Source organism: Mirounga angustirostris, unplaced genomic scaffold (genome assembly GCF_029215605.1).
Source record: "Mirounga angustirostris isolate CCGP_5_RB_7025 unplaced genomic scaffold, mMirAng1.0.hap1 SCAF_13, whole genome shotgun sequence".
Lineage (NCBI taxonomy): Eukaryota > Metazoa > Chordata > Mammalia > Carnivora > Phocidae > Mirounga > Mirounga angustirostris.
This window is the reverse complement of record NW_026991721.1, coordinates 90248992-90264579: the sequence shown is the minus strand read 5'-3', so window position 1 is coordinate 90264579 and position 15588 is coordinate 90248992. Positions and strand designations below refer to the sequence as shown.

At 36.6% G+C, this 15588-nt stretch overlaps 1 protein-coding gene across 1 annotated transcript; it reads right to left on the bottom strand.

The window, feature by feature from the left end:
• Positions 1 to 309: 309 nt before the first annotated feature.
• LOC123841743 (olfactory receptor 8B3-like) lies at positions 310 to 1209 on the bottom strand. The gene has a single exon (XM_045871265.1). The coding sequence runs from the start codon at positions 1207 to 1209 to the stop codon at positions 310 to 312; it is 900 nt and encodes a 299-aa protein (XP_045727221.1).
• Between the last annotated feature and the right edge of the window lie 14379 nt (positions 1210 to 15588).

Below are 15588 nucleotides of genomic sequence, written 5' to 3'. Positions count from 1 at the left end.
AAACTGAGAGTTCTAGAGGGGAGGGGGGTGGGAGGATGGGTTAGCCTGGTGATGGGTATTGAGGAGGGCACGTTCTGCATGGAGCACTGGGTGTTATGCACAATGAATCATGGAACACTACATCTAAAACTAATGATGTATGGGGATTAACATAACAATAAAAAAATTTAAAACAAAACAAAAAAACTAATGATGTAATGTATGGTGATTAACATAACAATAAAAAATTTTTTTAAAAAGCTCCCTCTTGTGTAACTGCACAGAGAGACATTGTTTCTGATTAAAACTGTCTCCTACTCAGAATATTCCTCAGGGCAAGTTTAACATCTTTCTCAAGCTGTAAATGAAAGGGTTCATCAAGGGAACTGTGTTGGTGTAAAAGACAGAAGAGATTTTTCCCTCATCCATAGACCCAGCAGAAGATGGCTTAAGATACATAAATGCAGCGGATCCAAAGAAGAGAGAAACAGCAACTATGTGCGAACTGCAGGTGCTGAAGGCTTTGGACCTGCCCTCGGTGGAGCTGATGCTCAGGATGCTGGAGAGGATGAAACCATAAGAGACAAAGATGGTGACACTGGGCACAATCACATTGATGCCCGCCACAATGAAAACCACCAGCTCGTTCATGTAGGTGCTGGTGCAGGAGAGCCAGAGCAGAGGGAGAATGTCACAAAAATAATGGTTGATGGTGTTTGCATCACAGAAGGTCAGCCTCAGCATGCATCCTGTGTGAGCCGTGGCATCTGAAAATGCCATCAAATATGAGCCAAGCATAAGGCTGGAACACACTTTATGGGACATGACAACATTATACAAAAGTGGGTTACAGATGGCCACATAGCGATCATAGGCCATTGACGTCAGCACATAGCATTCAGAGATAGCAAAAAAACAAAAAAAGTAAAGCTGGGTCATGCACCCCAGGTAGGAGATAATATTCTTTCTTGATAAGAAGTTAATCAGCATTTTGGGGGTAAACACAGAAGAATAGCAGAGGTCTATGAAGGACAAATTGAAGAGGAAAAAGTACATGGGGGTGTGGAGGTGTGAATTCAGCCCAATTAGATTTATCAAGCACAAATTTCCCAACACAGTGACCACATACATGACTAGAAACAGACAGAAGAGGGGGAGCTGGAGATCTGGAAGATCTGTTAGTCCTGCCAGAATGAATTCAATCACAAAAGAAACATTTCCAGGAGCCATTCTTCTCTAAAGGGATCTATGAGCACAGAAGAAAACAGTTACACAAAGAAAAATCTAGCTTTTTCCACCATATCTCCTCTCCCAAGTGCGGTGTATGCATGGGGAAGGTCTGAGAGTAGCCCAACCTGGACCCATAGACTCCTTTACCATTATCATAATACTGAGTGACTCAGACTTCCCCTTAGTAGTCTCTATAAGCTAAGTAACAAAGAACTTCAAAACTTAGCCTATAGAGTGAAGAGAAATGCTGCCAAATGTAAACATAACTGTTGGAAAAACCAAAAGATAAGGGAGAAGTTTGCACCAGGACACAATTATCCTTCTTTCCTCAATCATTTTCATTCACTTGAGCCCTCTCTTCACCAGTAATATTGGAAGCTGAGACCTGGAGCTGGCTTCTAATGCACTACCACTTGGTGTGGTAGAAACCAAGTAGATTGTTTCTAATCCAAAACTAAGGGACCAGTCTACAAGAAGTTACTGCCCCATGTCACAGAGTAAAAGCCACAAATCTGGAGTAGCAAGAGTTTTGCCCATGGAGAGGGAACTTACTGACTGACAGAATGCATTCTTTGACCACGCCCTACAACATCTCTAAACATTCCCTGCTCTTGACAGATTTTTCTGCCAATTTCACTTGAGCCTCAGAACTGCAAAACTGGGAGGGAAAGTGGCATATCTTAGATCTTCAGACTTCCATCTCATAAAAGGACATGAATAAAAATGAAATTCAGAAGTTCAGGGGCGCCTAGGTGTCTCAGTCGTTAAATGTCTGCCTTCTGCTCAGGTTATGATCCCAGGGTCCTGGGATTGAGCCCAGATCAGGCTCCCTGCTCAGCAGGAAACCTGCTTCTCCCTCTCCCACTTCCCCTGCTTGTGTTCCCTCTCTTGGTGTCACTCTCTCTCTCTGTCAAATAAATAAATAAAATCTTAAAAAAAAAAAAAAGAAATTCACCCACCTTAATCCAGAAAACACTGGTGCTTCCTTATCATTGTTATTACCCCCATTGTCATGGAAGGGCAATATCAGGCTCTAAGGATTTGGTTTCTTTAACTCAAAGAGAATGCAGCCCACACTAAATTGCTGATATGCCCTGGAAATCTTTTAGAACTATGGATCATAATTTCTGATTATGGCTTTTAGTTCCTTCAAACAGCAGACAGAAAGTCTTTATTATTATCATTTTTGCCACTTGGTAAGTCACAGAAGATTTAATGTGGGTATAATTATATAATGGACTCAGTTGTAAACAAGGCAGAAGCTTGCTCAGTGTCTTCCCCAAGGAAAATTTCTAAGTGTAATCAGAAACTATGGGTATTCTATAAACACCCTGGACCATAATCTGTCTTTAGTCCTTAAGGGACCCAATAATTTGCTCAAGTTTTCCCTTCACCATAGGGATCATACCTCCCTTTAAGGAAGAGCCAAAAATAAACTCCCATTCCCCATTCTGCAAGATGGTGGAAGAGGAAGCCTTAATCTCTACTTTTCTACATGACACATTGATTCAAAAACAATTTGTGTACAGATTCCCTTTGTAAGAAATCTAGAAACTATCTAAGAAGGTCCTGCACCCAGTTCATGCATGAAACCAGACATATTGAAGCTGTTAGGGAAATTCAAGATACCCTCTTATCATCATATCTATCTTGGCATAGCACTTGTGATTGGGACAAAATTCCCCCAGTTCCTAGCTATTTCCTGGAAAAGGAAAGTGGTGTAGCATACATCTAAAGCCTCAAGGTTTTTTAAAAAGATTTTTATTTATTTATTTGACAGACAGAGAGAGAGATCATGAGCAGGGGGAGTGGCAGACAGAGGGAGAGGGAGAAGCAGGCTTCCTGCCAAGCAGGGAGCCCAATGCGGGGCTCGATCCCAGGACCCTGAACGACTGAGCCACCCAGACACCCCTAAAGCCTCAAGCTTTTTAGGAGGTATCCATAAGACTAGTTTTTGTACAGTATGTCTCAGAAAGGTGAGGGGACATGTAACATGGCATAATTTAGCTGCACAAGGTGAGAGAGAACAGAGACAGCAGTTTGGGTTGGAACTCACAGTAGCCACCTACCCACCACACACACACCCCATTGACTCAGCACAGAGCTAGCAGTAGCAAACTCTTTTCCTCCAATCCTGTATCTGATGACCCAACTTATTACAGAGCTGCCTGAGGAATTGGCTTCAGTCTTGCTTGTTTTGGGGTGCTGATGGGACCTGACATACTCCAGAAGCCATGGAGCAAAAAGAACAAAGGAAGTAGGATGGAATGACAAGAAAAGTAAGAGGCTCCCACCATCTGGCCAGGCTTATTGTGTGGGTCTTCTCTAGTACAAGGCTAATCCATGAAGATTAGGACAAGTGGACATTTTGTCTAATGTCCAGACACAAGCCCAGAGAGTCTAAATATTTCCTAAAAAGAACAACATAAATCTCCACAAACTGTCCCTAATGAAATGGAAATATATCATTTATCTGACATAGAATTCAAAATAGCTGTCATAATAATGCTCACTGCAGTCAGAGAACAATAGATGAAAAAAGTGAGAATACCAAACAAAAGACAGAAACCTCTAAAGAATGCCAAGCAGAAATCATGTAGCTGAAGAATAGAATAACCAAGCTGGAAAAATTACTGGAGGGTTAAAACAGCAGACTAGGGCGCCTGGGTGGCTCAGTTGGTTAAGCGACTGCCTTCGGCTCAGGTCATGATCCCAGGGTCCTGGGATCGAGTCCCACACCCGGCTCCTGGCTCAGCAGGAAGCCTGCTTCTCCCTCTCCCACTCCCCCTGCTTGTGTTCCTGCTCTCGCTGTCTCTGTCTCTCTCAAATAAATAAATAAATAAAATCTTAAAAAAAAATAAAAAAAAAAAACAGCAGACTAGATCACACAAAATAAAGGATCATAGAATTTTTTTTTTAAAGATTTTATTTATTTATTCATGAGAGACAGAGAGAGAGACAGAGGCAGAGGGAGAAGCAGGCTCCCCGCAGAGCAGGGAGCCCAATGTGGGACTCGATCCCAGGACCCTGGGATCATGACCTGAGCCGAAGGCAGACGCTTAACCGACTGAGCCACCCAGGTGTCCCCATAGAATTTTTTAAAAGTCATTTGAAATTCATCAAAGTAGCAAAAACAAAAAAGAATGAAAAATAGTAAAAGAAATTAAGAGAATTATTGGACAATTACAGATGGACCCATATATGCATTATAGGGATCCCAAAAGAAGAGGTGGGAAATGACCTGAAAGATTTCTCAAAGGAAAAATGGCTTAAGAATCCCCAAATCTATGCGGAGAAAGGGGAATCCTCCTACACTGTTGGTGGGAATGCAAGCTGGTGCAGCCACTCTGGAAAACAGTATGGAGGTTCCTCAATAAGTTGAAAATAGAGCTTCCATATGATCCAGCAATTGCACAACTGGGTATTTACCCCAAAGATAAAAAAGTAGGGATCCAAAAGGGTACGTGCACCCCAATGTTTATAGCAGCAATGTCCACAATAACCAAACTGTGGAAAGAGCCAAGATGTCCACTGACAGATGAATGGATAAAGAAGATGTGGTATATATATACAATGGAATATTATGCAGCCATCAAAAGGAATGAGATCTTGTCATTTGCAACGACGTGGATGGAACTGGAGGGTATTATGCTGAGCAAAATAAGTCAAACAGAGAAAGACATGTATCATATGACCTCACTGATATGAGGAATTCTTGATCTCAGGAAACAAACTGAGGGTTGCTGGGGTGGGGGGTGGGGGGGAGGGATGGGGTGACTGGGTGATGGACACTGGGGAGGGTATGTGCTCTGGTAAGCGCTGTGAATTGTGCAAGACTGTTGAATCTCAGATCTGTACCTCTGAAACAAATAATGCAATATATGTTAAGAAAGAAAAAAAAGAAGAAGAATGTAGCAGGAGGGAAAGAATGAAGGGGGGGTAAATCGGAGGGGTAGACGAACCATGAGAGACGATGGACTCTGAAAAACAAACTGAGGATTCTAGAGGGGAGGGGGGTGGGAGGATGGGTTAGCCTGGTGATGGGTATTGAGGAGGGCACGTTCTGCATGGAGCACTGGGTGTTATGCACAAACAATGAATCATGGAACACTACATCTAAAACTAATGATGTAATGTATGGGGATTAACATAACAATAAAAAAATTAAAAAAAAAAAAAAGAATCCCCAAATCTGTGGAAGAAAATGAACATCCAGATCCAGGAAACAAAAACCATCTTCCCCCCCACCAAAAAAATGACTTCAAAGAAATACACAATAGGACACATTATAATCAAATTACTGAAAAGTCAAAGATAAAGAGAATTTTGAAAGCAGCAAGAGAAATGCAACTTATCCCATACAATGAAACCCCCATAAGAATATCAATGGATTTTTCAGCAGAATTCAATGGAATTTAGCAGAAATCTTGTAGGTCAGAAGGCAGTGGGATAATCTATTCAATGTACTGAAAGAAAAAAAGGGTCAACCAAGAATACTATAAATAGCAAAAGTATCTTTCCAAAAGGAGGAAAGTGAACATTTTTTCTCACATGAACTAAAGCTGAAAAAGTTCACCACTAAACCTGCCTCATAAGAAATGTTGAAAAGAAATGATACTAAATAACATCACGTTAGCTTAAGAAAGTCTAAAGCAAATTGATAAAGGTAAACACATAGAACGGTACAGAATATTGTCTTATAAAAGTGGTAGGTACATTTCTTTCAATTTTGATACAAAAGTTAAAAGACAAAAGTATTAAAATGTAGCTATAACTAAAAATCTTGGTAGACACAAAATGCATGTATGCATTCAATAAAGCCTTTTTAAATGACAAAAGCAAGATATCAGAAATATTTCTTTAAATCAATAAATCTGGAAGAAAAAGAATAATGTATTTGAGTATAGGACCAAGTAGGGAAATATGTAGGGTCTGTTGTAGGCTTACACACATATACTACAAAGTTATCTATACTAAGAAGGAAATCTATTATGATGAACACCTACATTAAAAAAGAAGAGAGACTCAAATCAACCTACCTTTGTACCTCAAGTAACTAGAAAGAAAAGAACAAATTAAGCAGAAATACATCAAATAGAAAATAGAAAATAATAGTAAAATCACTGAAAATAATAGCTGTTTTAAAAGATAAAACTGGTAAGCCCTTAGCAAGTCTAAATAAGAAAAAAGAGAAAAGACTCAAATAAGTAAAATCAGAAATGAAAGAGAAGACAATACAACTGATGCCACAGAAATAAAAAGAAAATGATCATAAAATTATATGAACATTTATACACCAAAAAGTGGATAATCTAGATGAAATTAATAAACTCCTAAAAACATACAACCTGCCAAAAATGAATCATGAATACATAAAAATTCTGAAAAGAACTGTAACTGGTATTGTGATTAAATCAATAATCTAAAACCTTCCAACAAAGAAAATCCAAGCTTCAAGCATAAATTCTACCAAATATTTAAAGGAGAATTAACACCAGTCCTTCTCAACTCTCCCATAAAACTAAAGAACAGGGTAGATTTTCAAATCCATTGTATGAGGCCAGCATTACCCTGATAAAAAATCCAGACAAAAGCACTAAAAGGAAAGTAAATTAGAAGCTAGTATCCCTGATGAATTCTGAACTCTTATTCATCTGAAGAATACATAAGCATATATTTACACACACACTTATATTTAGTAGGGGAGAAGGGCAGAAGGGCATCATTCTTTACTTATATAGAGGGGATTCTAGTAGTAGTAAAAAAGCAATCAGACTCTGAATTTCTCCCAATGTGTAAACTGCTCAAAATAAAATATGGCTCCAAACACAAAACAATGATTTGTGCCTACAACAATTATGGATTTTTATTTTAATTTTTTATTTAAATTCAACTTAGTTAACATATACTGTATTATTAGTTTCAGGGGTAGAATTTAGTGATTCATCAGTTGCATATACACCCAGTGCTCATTACAGCAAGTGCCTTCCTTAATGCCAACTCTAAAGGGAGAAAGATGGAAAAAAACACTTAGGCATGTATTGGTCTCTTTGGGCTGCTATAACAAATCCATGGATGATGGCTTATAGAGAAATTTATTTCTCACAGTTCTGGAGTCTGGGAAGTCCAAGATCAAGGCACTAGGAGATTTCATCTCTGGTGAGGTCTCTCTTCCTGGTTCATAGACTGCTTGACTTCTTCTCACATGAACAAGAAAAAAGGAAACTCTCTGATATCTCTTTTATAAGGGCACTGATCCCATTCATGAAGGCTCCACCCTCATGACCTAATCAACCAGCAGAGTTCTCACCTCCTAATACCATCACAGTAAGGACTAAGTTTCAACATAGGAATTTGGGGAAGCCACAAACATTCAGTCGATAGAAGATAGCAGACTTTAAAGGTCTTTCTCCATTCTTTTATTTAATATCTAAGATCTATATCTAAGATCCATGTTTAGGATCTTTCCAACATACCACATATGATTTTGAAACTTCTATACTCACAAAATTAGGTTAAAAGGTGGTGGTGGGGGGGGGATTCAAGATGCAACATTTTGGAAAGGGATCCAAGGTAAAGAGTAGATTATTAACTATATGAAATGAGGTTAGAAATCCTGCTAGAAAACTCCACTACTGCATGTGGTATTTAAAAAGAGACACTAGGCTCCCTTCATGGGCATCCTTATAAAAACCAAAGCTCCCCATCTTGAAGAAAGTATAACTATAAAACTGCAAATGGAAGTTACGATTAAGAGCCGGCTACCCTGACTTTATTTTTCTCTTGGAATCAGTAAAAATGAAGAGGGAGAAAAAGGATCTGCCAATCCATGACTTGTGTGACCAGTGCATTTAATTCCCATCCCCTGCTCAAAAATAAGTGGTCATGATTAAGAGCTACTCTTTCCTGTACTCAAATCTTGTCATAAAATGAAATTTCTGGGCACCTGAGTGGCTCAATTGTTAGGCATCTGCCTTTGGCTCAGGTCAGGATCTCAGGGTCCTGGGATCGAGCCCCACATCGGGCTCCTCCCCGGTTGTGTTCCCTCTCTCGCTGTCTCTCTCTCTGTCAAATAAATAAATAAAATCTTTTAAAAAATAAAATAAATAAATAAATAAAATGAAATCTCTGAGGTCAAAAATATAAAAATCCTGGGTGTAAAGCAAATGAACTATTGCATTTCTGGACAACAGTAGAACTCAGGAATGTGTCCTAACAAATCCCACAATGTGACAGTACATGTATTATTCAAAGAGAAGTGCAGCAATATGAGATTTGCCCTGTTTTGGGTATCAATTGTCCTATCAATTCACTTCTAGGAAAAATGTGTTGCCTCTGAGATTTTCTAATTCATAAATTTTCTACACAATTTAGAATATAACTCATAGTAAAAGAGAGAAGGAACACTTGGGTCTTCAGGGGAAAGCCTTCTTACAATTACAACTGTCCTAAAAATAAGAATTTTCTTCTGTATCAAAACTGTAACAGTGAAATTTAATGTTTTAATTCTCACTATGAATTAAGGTATAGAGTTATGTGGTCCAAGGAGGTCCCTATCAATTGGAAATTAATGTTTCAGTGATAATCTAAGTAAACAGCTCCCTCTGATGGGAACTTTTGTCTTAGACAACATTTGAATCAATTTAAAAGGAAAAAAAATTGTTGTAAGGAATATCCCAAGGCTTTAGGAATATTTATTTTCTTTTTTCTTTCTAAGTTTTTATTTAATTTCCAGTAGGTTAACATACAGTGTAAATTTAGTTTCAGGTGTAGAATTTAGCAATTCAACACTTCCATAGGACACCTGCTGCTCACTGCAACAAGTGCATTCCTTAATCCCCATCACCTATTTAACCCATTTCCCCACCCACCTCCCCTCTGATAACCATCAATTTGTTCTCTATAGTTAAGAGTCTGTTTCTTGGTTTTCTGTTCTTTTTCCCCTCCCCCCCATCCGTTTGTTTTGTTTCTTAAATTCCACATATGAGTGAATATTTTTTTAAAGTCAAATTAAGATCCTTGACAGATATATATATATATATATACAAATTTGTCTCACTTTTAAAAATGCAAAAAAATACTATACATTTTAATATGCTTGAAGAAAAATTTGGTAATTATTTTGCATTCTCCTTTCACTTACCCTTATGTCGATGTGAGAAGCATTTGAATTCTTTTTCTTCCAGATTTATTTAGATATAGTTGACATATAACACTGTGTAGCTTTAAGTGTACAACATGTTTATTTGATAAACATATATGGCCATATGGTTACCACAGCAGTATTAGCTAACACCTCCATCAAGTTACATAATTACCATTTCTTTTTTGTGGTGAGAACTTTTAAGACCTACTCTCTTAGTAAATTCCAAGTATGTGGTATACATATACAATGGAGTATTATTCAGCCATGAGAAATAATGAAATTCTGCCATTTGCAACACCATAGATGGTCCTACAGGACTTGCTAAGTGAAATAAACTAGGCAGAGAAAGATAAATACTGTATGCTATCACTTGTATGTGGAACCTAAAAAAGCCAGACTCAAAGAAACAGAGAATAGAAAGGTGGTTACCAGGTGCTGAGGAGAGGTGGAATTGGGATGATGTTCATCAGATAGTACAAACTTCCCATTAGAAGATGAATGTGTTCTGGACATCTAATACACACAGCACTGTTCAAATACTAGTTAATTCAGGGAGAGAAAAATTTTAAGGCTGTTCCTTATTCCTTCCCACCAACAATCTTATGCCTCTGTGTAATCAAAATTCATCAATATCGTAGCTTGAAAACATTTTAATACCACCACTACCCCTTTGTTTCTAAGTGCTAACCAAGTGGAATAGAAAGGCTCAAATGCAAATGTGGTAAAGAACTCATACAAGTGACATGTGAAAGGAAAACAAAGAGCTAGAGTATAGAGATAAATTGACTGCATTTAAATTCATGACAGGTGCATATATATGACTCATTTATTTCAATGAAGAGAATGCAAAAATAACCCTCACATTAATAGTCACTTGATTTTCAACATGGGTGCCAAGATGTTCTATAGAGAGCCAATAATCTCTTCTACAAATGCTGGAACAAGTGGATGTTCAAATTTAAAGAAATGAAATTGGACCCTTATCTCACACAAGAAACAAAATTAACTCCAAATAAATCATAGATACAAATATAAGTAGTACCATAAAACTTATAGAAGAAGATATCTGAGCAAGACATTGTGACCTTGGGTTCAGCAATGACTTCTTAAATATGACACCTACAGCACAAATGACAAAAGAAAAAATAGATAAATTGGAATTCAACAAAATTTACACCACAAAATGCAGTGTATCCATCTAATGGAGTAGTACTCACAAAAAAAGAAACCAAGTGCCTTTACACTTTACAACATGGAGGAATTTTGAAAAGAGTAAGCCAAGTAAGAAAAGCCAGTCACAAAAGATCACATGTTATATTATTCCATTTGCATAAAATATCCAGGGCATTCAAACCTATAGAGACAGAAATGAAATTGGTGGTTGATTAGGTTGGGATGAGGAATAGGAGACTGATGGATATGGAACTTCCTTTGGGAATGGTGAAAAGATCCCAAAATATACTGTGGCAATGGTTACACAACTCTGTGAGTAAAGTGTAAACCATTTAATTTAAATATGTGAATCATATCAGTAAAACTTTTACTAGAAAAATAACACTAAACTCTAAAAAGATAAAGATGAAATGAAAAGAAATAATCAGAAAACATTTTGAAGTGAATAAAAATAAAAACAAAACTTGTCAAAACATATGTAATACAGTTAAATATAGTATTTACATGCAATTTAGGCACCTAAGTACCTGTACTGGACAAGAAGAGATATTTCAAGCCAAAGGTTTATACCTCTGTCTCATGAAACCACACACACACACACAAAATAAACCCTAGGGATGCCTGGGTAGCTCAGTTGGTTAAGCAACAGACTATTGGTTTTGGGTCAGGTCATGATCTCATGGTTGGTGAGATTGAGCCCCACGATGGACTTCATGCTCAGCAGGGAGGCTGCCTGAAGATTCTCTCCCTCTGCCCTTCCCCCCATGCTCTTGCTCTCTTTTTCTCAAATTAATAAATAAATCTTTAAAAAAAATAAACCCCAAATATGCAGAAAGATTAAATGATAAATGTAAGGGCGAAAAGCAATAAAATAGGAAACAAAGGACAATATATAAAATCAATTAATCTAAAACCTCTGTTATTGAGATCAATTAAGATGATAATCCTCTAGCCAGACTGAATAAGCAAAAAGAGAAAGGCACATATTACTGATACCACAGAAACATAAGAGGTTATTACCACAGATCCTATGGACTTAAAAGGACAGTAAGGGAATATTATGAACAAATTTATGCTAATAAATTTGACAACCAATTAAATGGATAAGTTTGCTGAAACACACAAGCTTCCAAAGCTTACTTAAGAAGTAGATATCTACAGTGGCTTTATATCTATTAAAGAACTTGAAATTTCAGTTAAAACCTTTCCCATGAAAAAAGCACTAGGTATATCTAGATAATTTCATTGTTAAATCCTTCCAAACATTTCTAGGAGAAATAATACAATTCTACACAATCTCTTGTAAAAATTAAAAAGGATAAACATGAAAATTCATTCTATACAACATGTAATACACTGATACCAAAACCAAAATCATTACAAGAAAACTGTAGACCAATGCTCTTCATAATCATAGATGTAATTTTTTAGTTTTTGCACATTGAATCCAAATATATAAAAGTAAAAATATATCACAAAAACTAATGTTTAACCATGGGAATACAAGCCTGGCTTAATATCTGAATATCAATCAGAGTAACTCATCATATCAAAAGAGTAATTAGGAAAACTATAAGATCATCTGAATAAATACAGAAAAATATTTGATAAATTACAATGTGAGTTTACTATTTTGTATAAAATACCTAAGTAAAAGGGAACTTTCTAAACCTGAAAACAGGCAGCTACACAAAAATCTACAACTTACTTCAGACATGATAGATAATAAACATAATTTATAAATGTAAAACATAAAACCTTGAGACTTTTATAAGAGAAGAAAAAAAAGAAAAAGGTTTGTGACCTAGGCTTAGGGAAATTTTTCTAAGTCATGATAAAAAAAAAAAATCATAAAGTAAAACAGTTAAATTGGACATTATCAAAATCAAAAATGTTTCCTCTAAGCAAGATATTATTAAAATAATAAAATAAAAGATAATATTGAAAGATTTCTTTGTGTCATCTTCAATTTCTTTCATAAGTGTTTTAAAGTTTTCAAAGTAAAGATCATTTACCTCTTTGGTTAGGCTTATTCCTAGGTATCCTATGCTTTTGGGTGCAGTTGTAAATGGGATCAATACCTTGATTTCTCTTTGTGCTGCTTAATTATTGGTGTATAGAAATGCAACAGATTATTGTACATTGACTTTGATCTTGTGACTTTACTGAATTTGTATATCAGTTCTAGCAATTTTTTGGTGGTCTTTCAGGTTTTCTACTAGAGTATCATTGCATCTGCAAATAGTGAAAGTTTGACTTCTTCCTTGCTAATATGGATGTCTTTTATTTCTTATTGTTGTCTGATTGCTGAAAGGCTAGGACTTCCACTACAATATTAAATAACAGTGGTGAGAGTGGACATCTCTGTCTTATTCCTGACCAAAGAGGAAAATTTCCCAGTTTTTCCCAGTTGAGGATGACAATAGCTGTGAGTTTTTCATATGAGGAAATGGAACAACATCCCATGTTCATGGATTGAAAGAGCAAATATTGTTAAAATGTCTATACTACCCAAAGCAATCTATACGTTTAATGCAATCCCTATCAAAATTCCAACCGCATTTTTCACAGAGCTAGAAAAAACAATCCTAAAATCTGTATGGACCCATAAAAGACCCTGAATAGTCAAAGCAACCTTGAAAAAGAAAACCAAAGATGGAGGCAACACAATTCCATACTTCAGATTATATTACAAAGCTGTAGTGATCACGACAGTATGGTGTGCACAGAAACAGACACATAGGTCAATGGAATAAGATAGAAAATCCAGAAATGGACCCTCAATTGTATGGTCAACTAATCTTTAACAAAGCAGGAAAGAATATCAAATGAAAAAAAGACAGTCTCTTCAAAAAATAGTGTTGGGAAAACTGAACAATGAAACAGGACCACTTGCTTACACGATACACAAAAATAAATTCAAAATGGATGAAAGATCTAAATGTGAGACAGGAAACCATCAGAATCCTAGAGGAGAACACAGGTAGAAACCTCTTTGACATCAGCCATAACAACTTCTTACTAGATATGTCTCCTGAGGCAAGGGATACAGAAGCAAAAATAAATTATTGCAACTTCATCAAGATAAAAAGCTTCTTACAGCAAAGTAAAAAATAAAAAAAGACCTAAAAGGCAATTTCTTTTTTTTTTTTTTTAGATTTTTTTTATTTATTTATTTGACAGAGAGAGAGACAGCGAGAGCAGGAACACAAGCAGGGGGAGTGGGAGAGGGAGAAGCAGGCTTCCTGCCGAGCAGGGAGCCCGATGTGGGACTCGATCCCAGGACCCTGGGATCATGACCTGAGCCGAAGGCAGACGCTTAACGACTGAGCCACCCAGGCGCCCTAAAAGGCAATTTCTGAATGGGAAAAGATATTTACAAATGACATATCTAATAAAGGATTAGAATCCAAAATATAAAGAACTTACCAAACTCAACACCCAAAAAATAACCCAGTTAAAAATGGGCAGAAGACATGAATAGACATTTCTCCAAAAACATACAGATGTCCAAGAGACAAATGAAAAGATGCTCAACATCACTCAGCATCAGGGAAATACAAATCAAAACTACAATGAGATATCATCTTACACCTATCAGAATGGCTAAAATTAACAAGTCAGGAAACAACAGGTGTTGGAGAGGATGCAGAGAAAGGGGAACACTCTTACACTGTTGGTGGGAATGCACACTGGTGCAGCCACTCTGGAAAACGGTATGGAAGTTCCTCAGAAAATTAAAAATAGAACTAACCTATGATCCATCATTATACTATTAGGTATTTACCCAAAGGATAAAAAAATAATGATTCAAAGGGATACATGCACCCCGATGTTTATAGCAGCATTATCAACAATACCCAAATTATGGAAAGGGCCAAAATGTCCATTGACTGATGAATGGATAAAGATAAAAAATGGAATATTATTCAGCCATGAAAAAGAATGATATCTTGCCATTTGCAATGTCCTGGATGGAGATAGAGATTATTATGCTAAGTGAAATAAGTTAGTCAGAGAAAGACAAATACCATATAAATTTCACTTATATATGGAATTGAAGAAACAAAACAAATGAATAGGAGGTTAAAAGAGAGACAAACCATAAAACAGACTCTTAACTATAGAGAACAAACTGAGGATTACTGGAGGGGTGGTGGGTGGGGAGATGGGTTAAATGGGTGATGGGGATTAAGGAGGGAACTGGTTATGATGAGCACTGGGTGTTGTATATAAGTGATAATCATGATATTCTATACCTGCAACTAATATTACACTGTATGTTAACTAAGTGGAATTTAAATAAAAACTAGAAACAAACAAATAAACAGAATAAAGTAGAGCAAAACAGACTATAAAGAGGAGTAGAACTGAAATGAGAAGGCCAAGAATTTAGGGCAACTGTTACTTTATGTAGCTGTGTGACTTTAGATAAATCTAACTACTCCAAGCTTCACTTTCCCATCCATACAATAAATATATTTTGATGATCAGTTATGTGTTGGTTTGGCTGTATAAAGGTAAAAAATAAAAGTCTGCTAAAAGACATTTGATACATAATGTCTACATAGGCAAAATGGATCAACCTTGATTGTCTTTATACAATTTTCAATCTCTGTCATTTAAAGGAGACATATTCTTGATAATTGGAAGATGGAAAATGGGAGTACAAACAGAGTATCTGAAACATGCTTCTAATACCAAGTGGCAGGTAAGAACAGCCAAATAATAAAATGTCATGCTACTGGTACCTAATTCAACTTTGAAGACTACTCATCATGTTCCAAGGTGGGGAGGAGGGGGGAGTTCAAAATGACAACGGGGGGAAAAAAAAAGACAACATGTTTTAGTTAATGTAATTACTAAACAGAACAAAGAGGTGGAGAAGATATTGTGGTATAGGTGAGGAAAAAAAGAAGACCTACTTCATAGAGACTAAAAATAGAAGGCTCGAACTTCCTTTACCATGTTAAGGAAAAAAATAGGCAAACAAGGTTGCAAGTCAATGTATTTTATTTAAACACACAGAATCTGCTTCTGTGTAACAAACTACACAGACG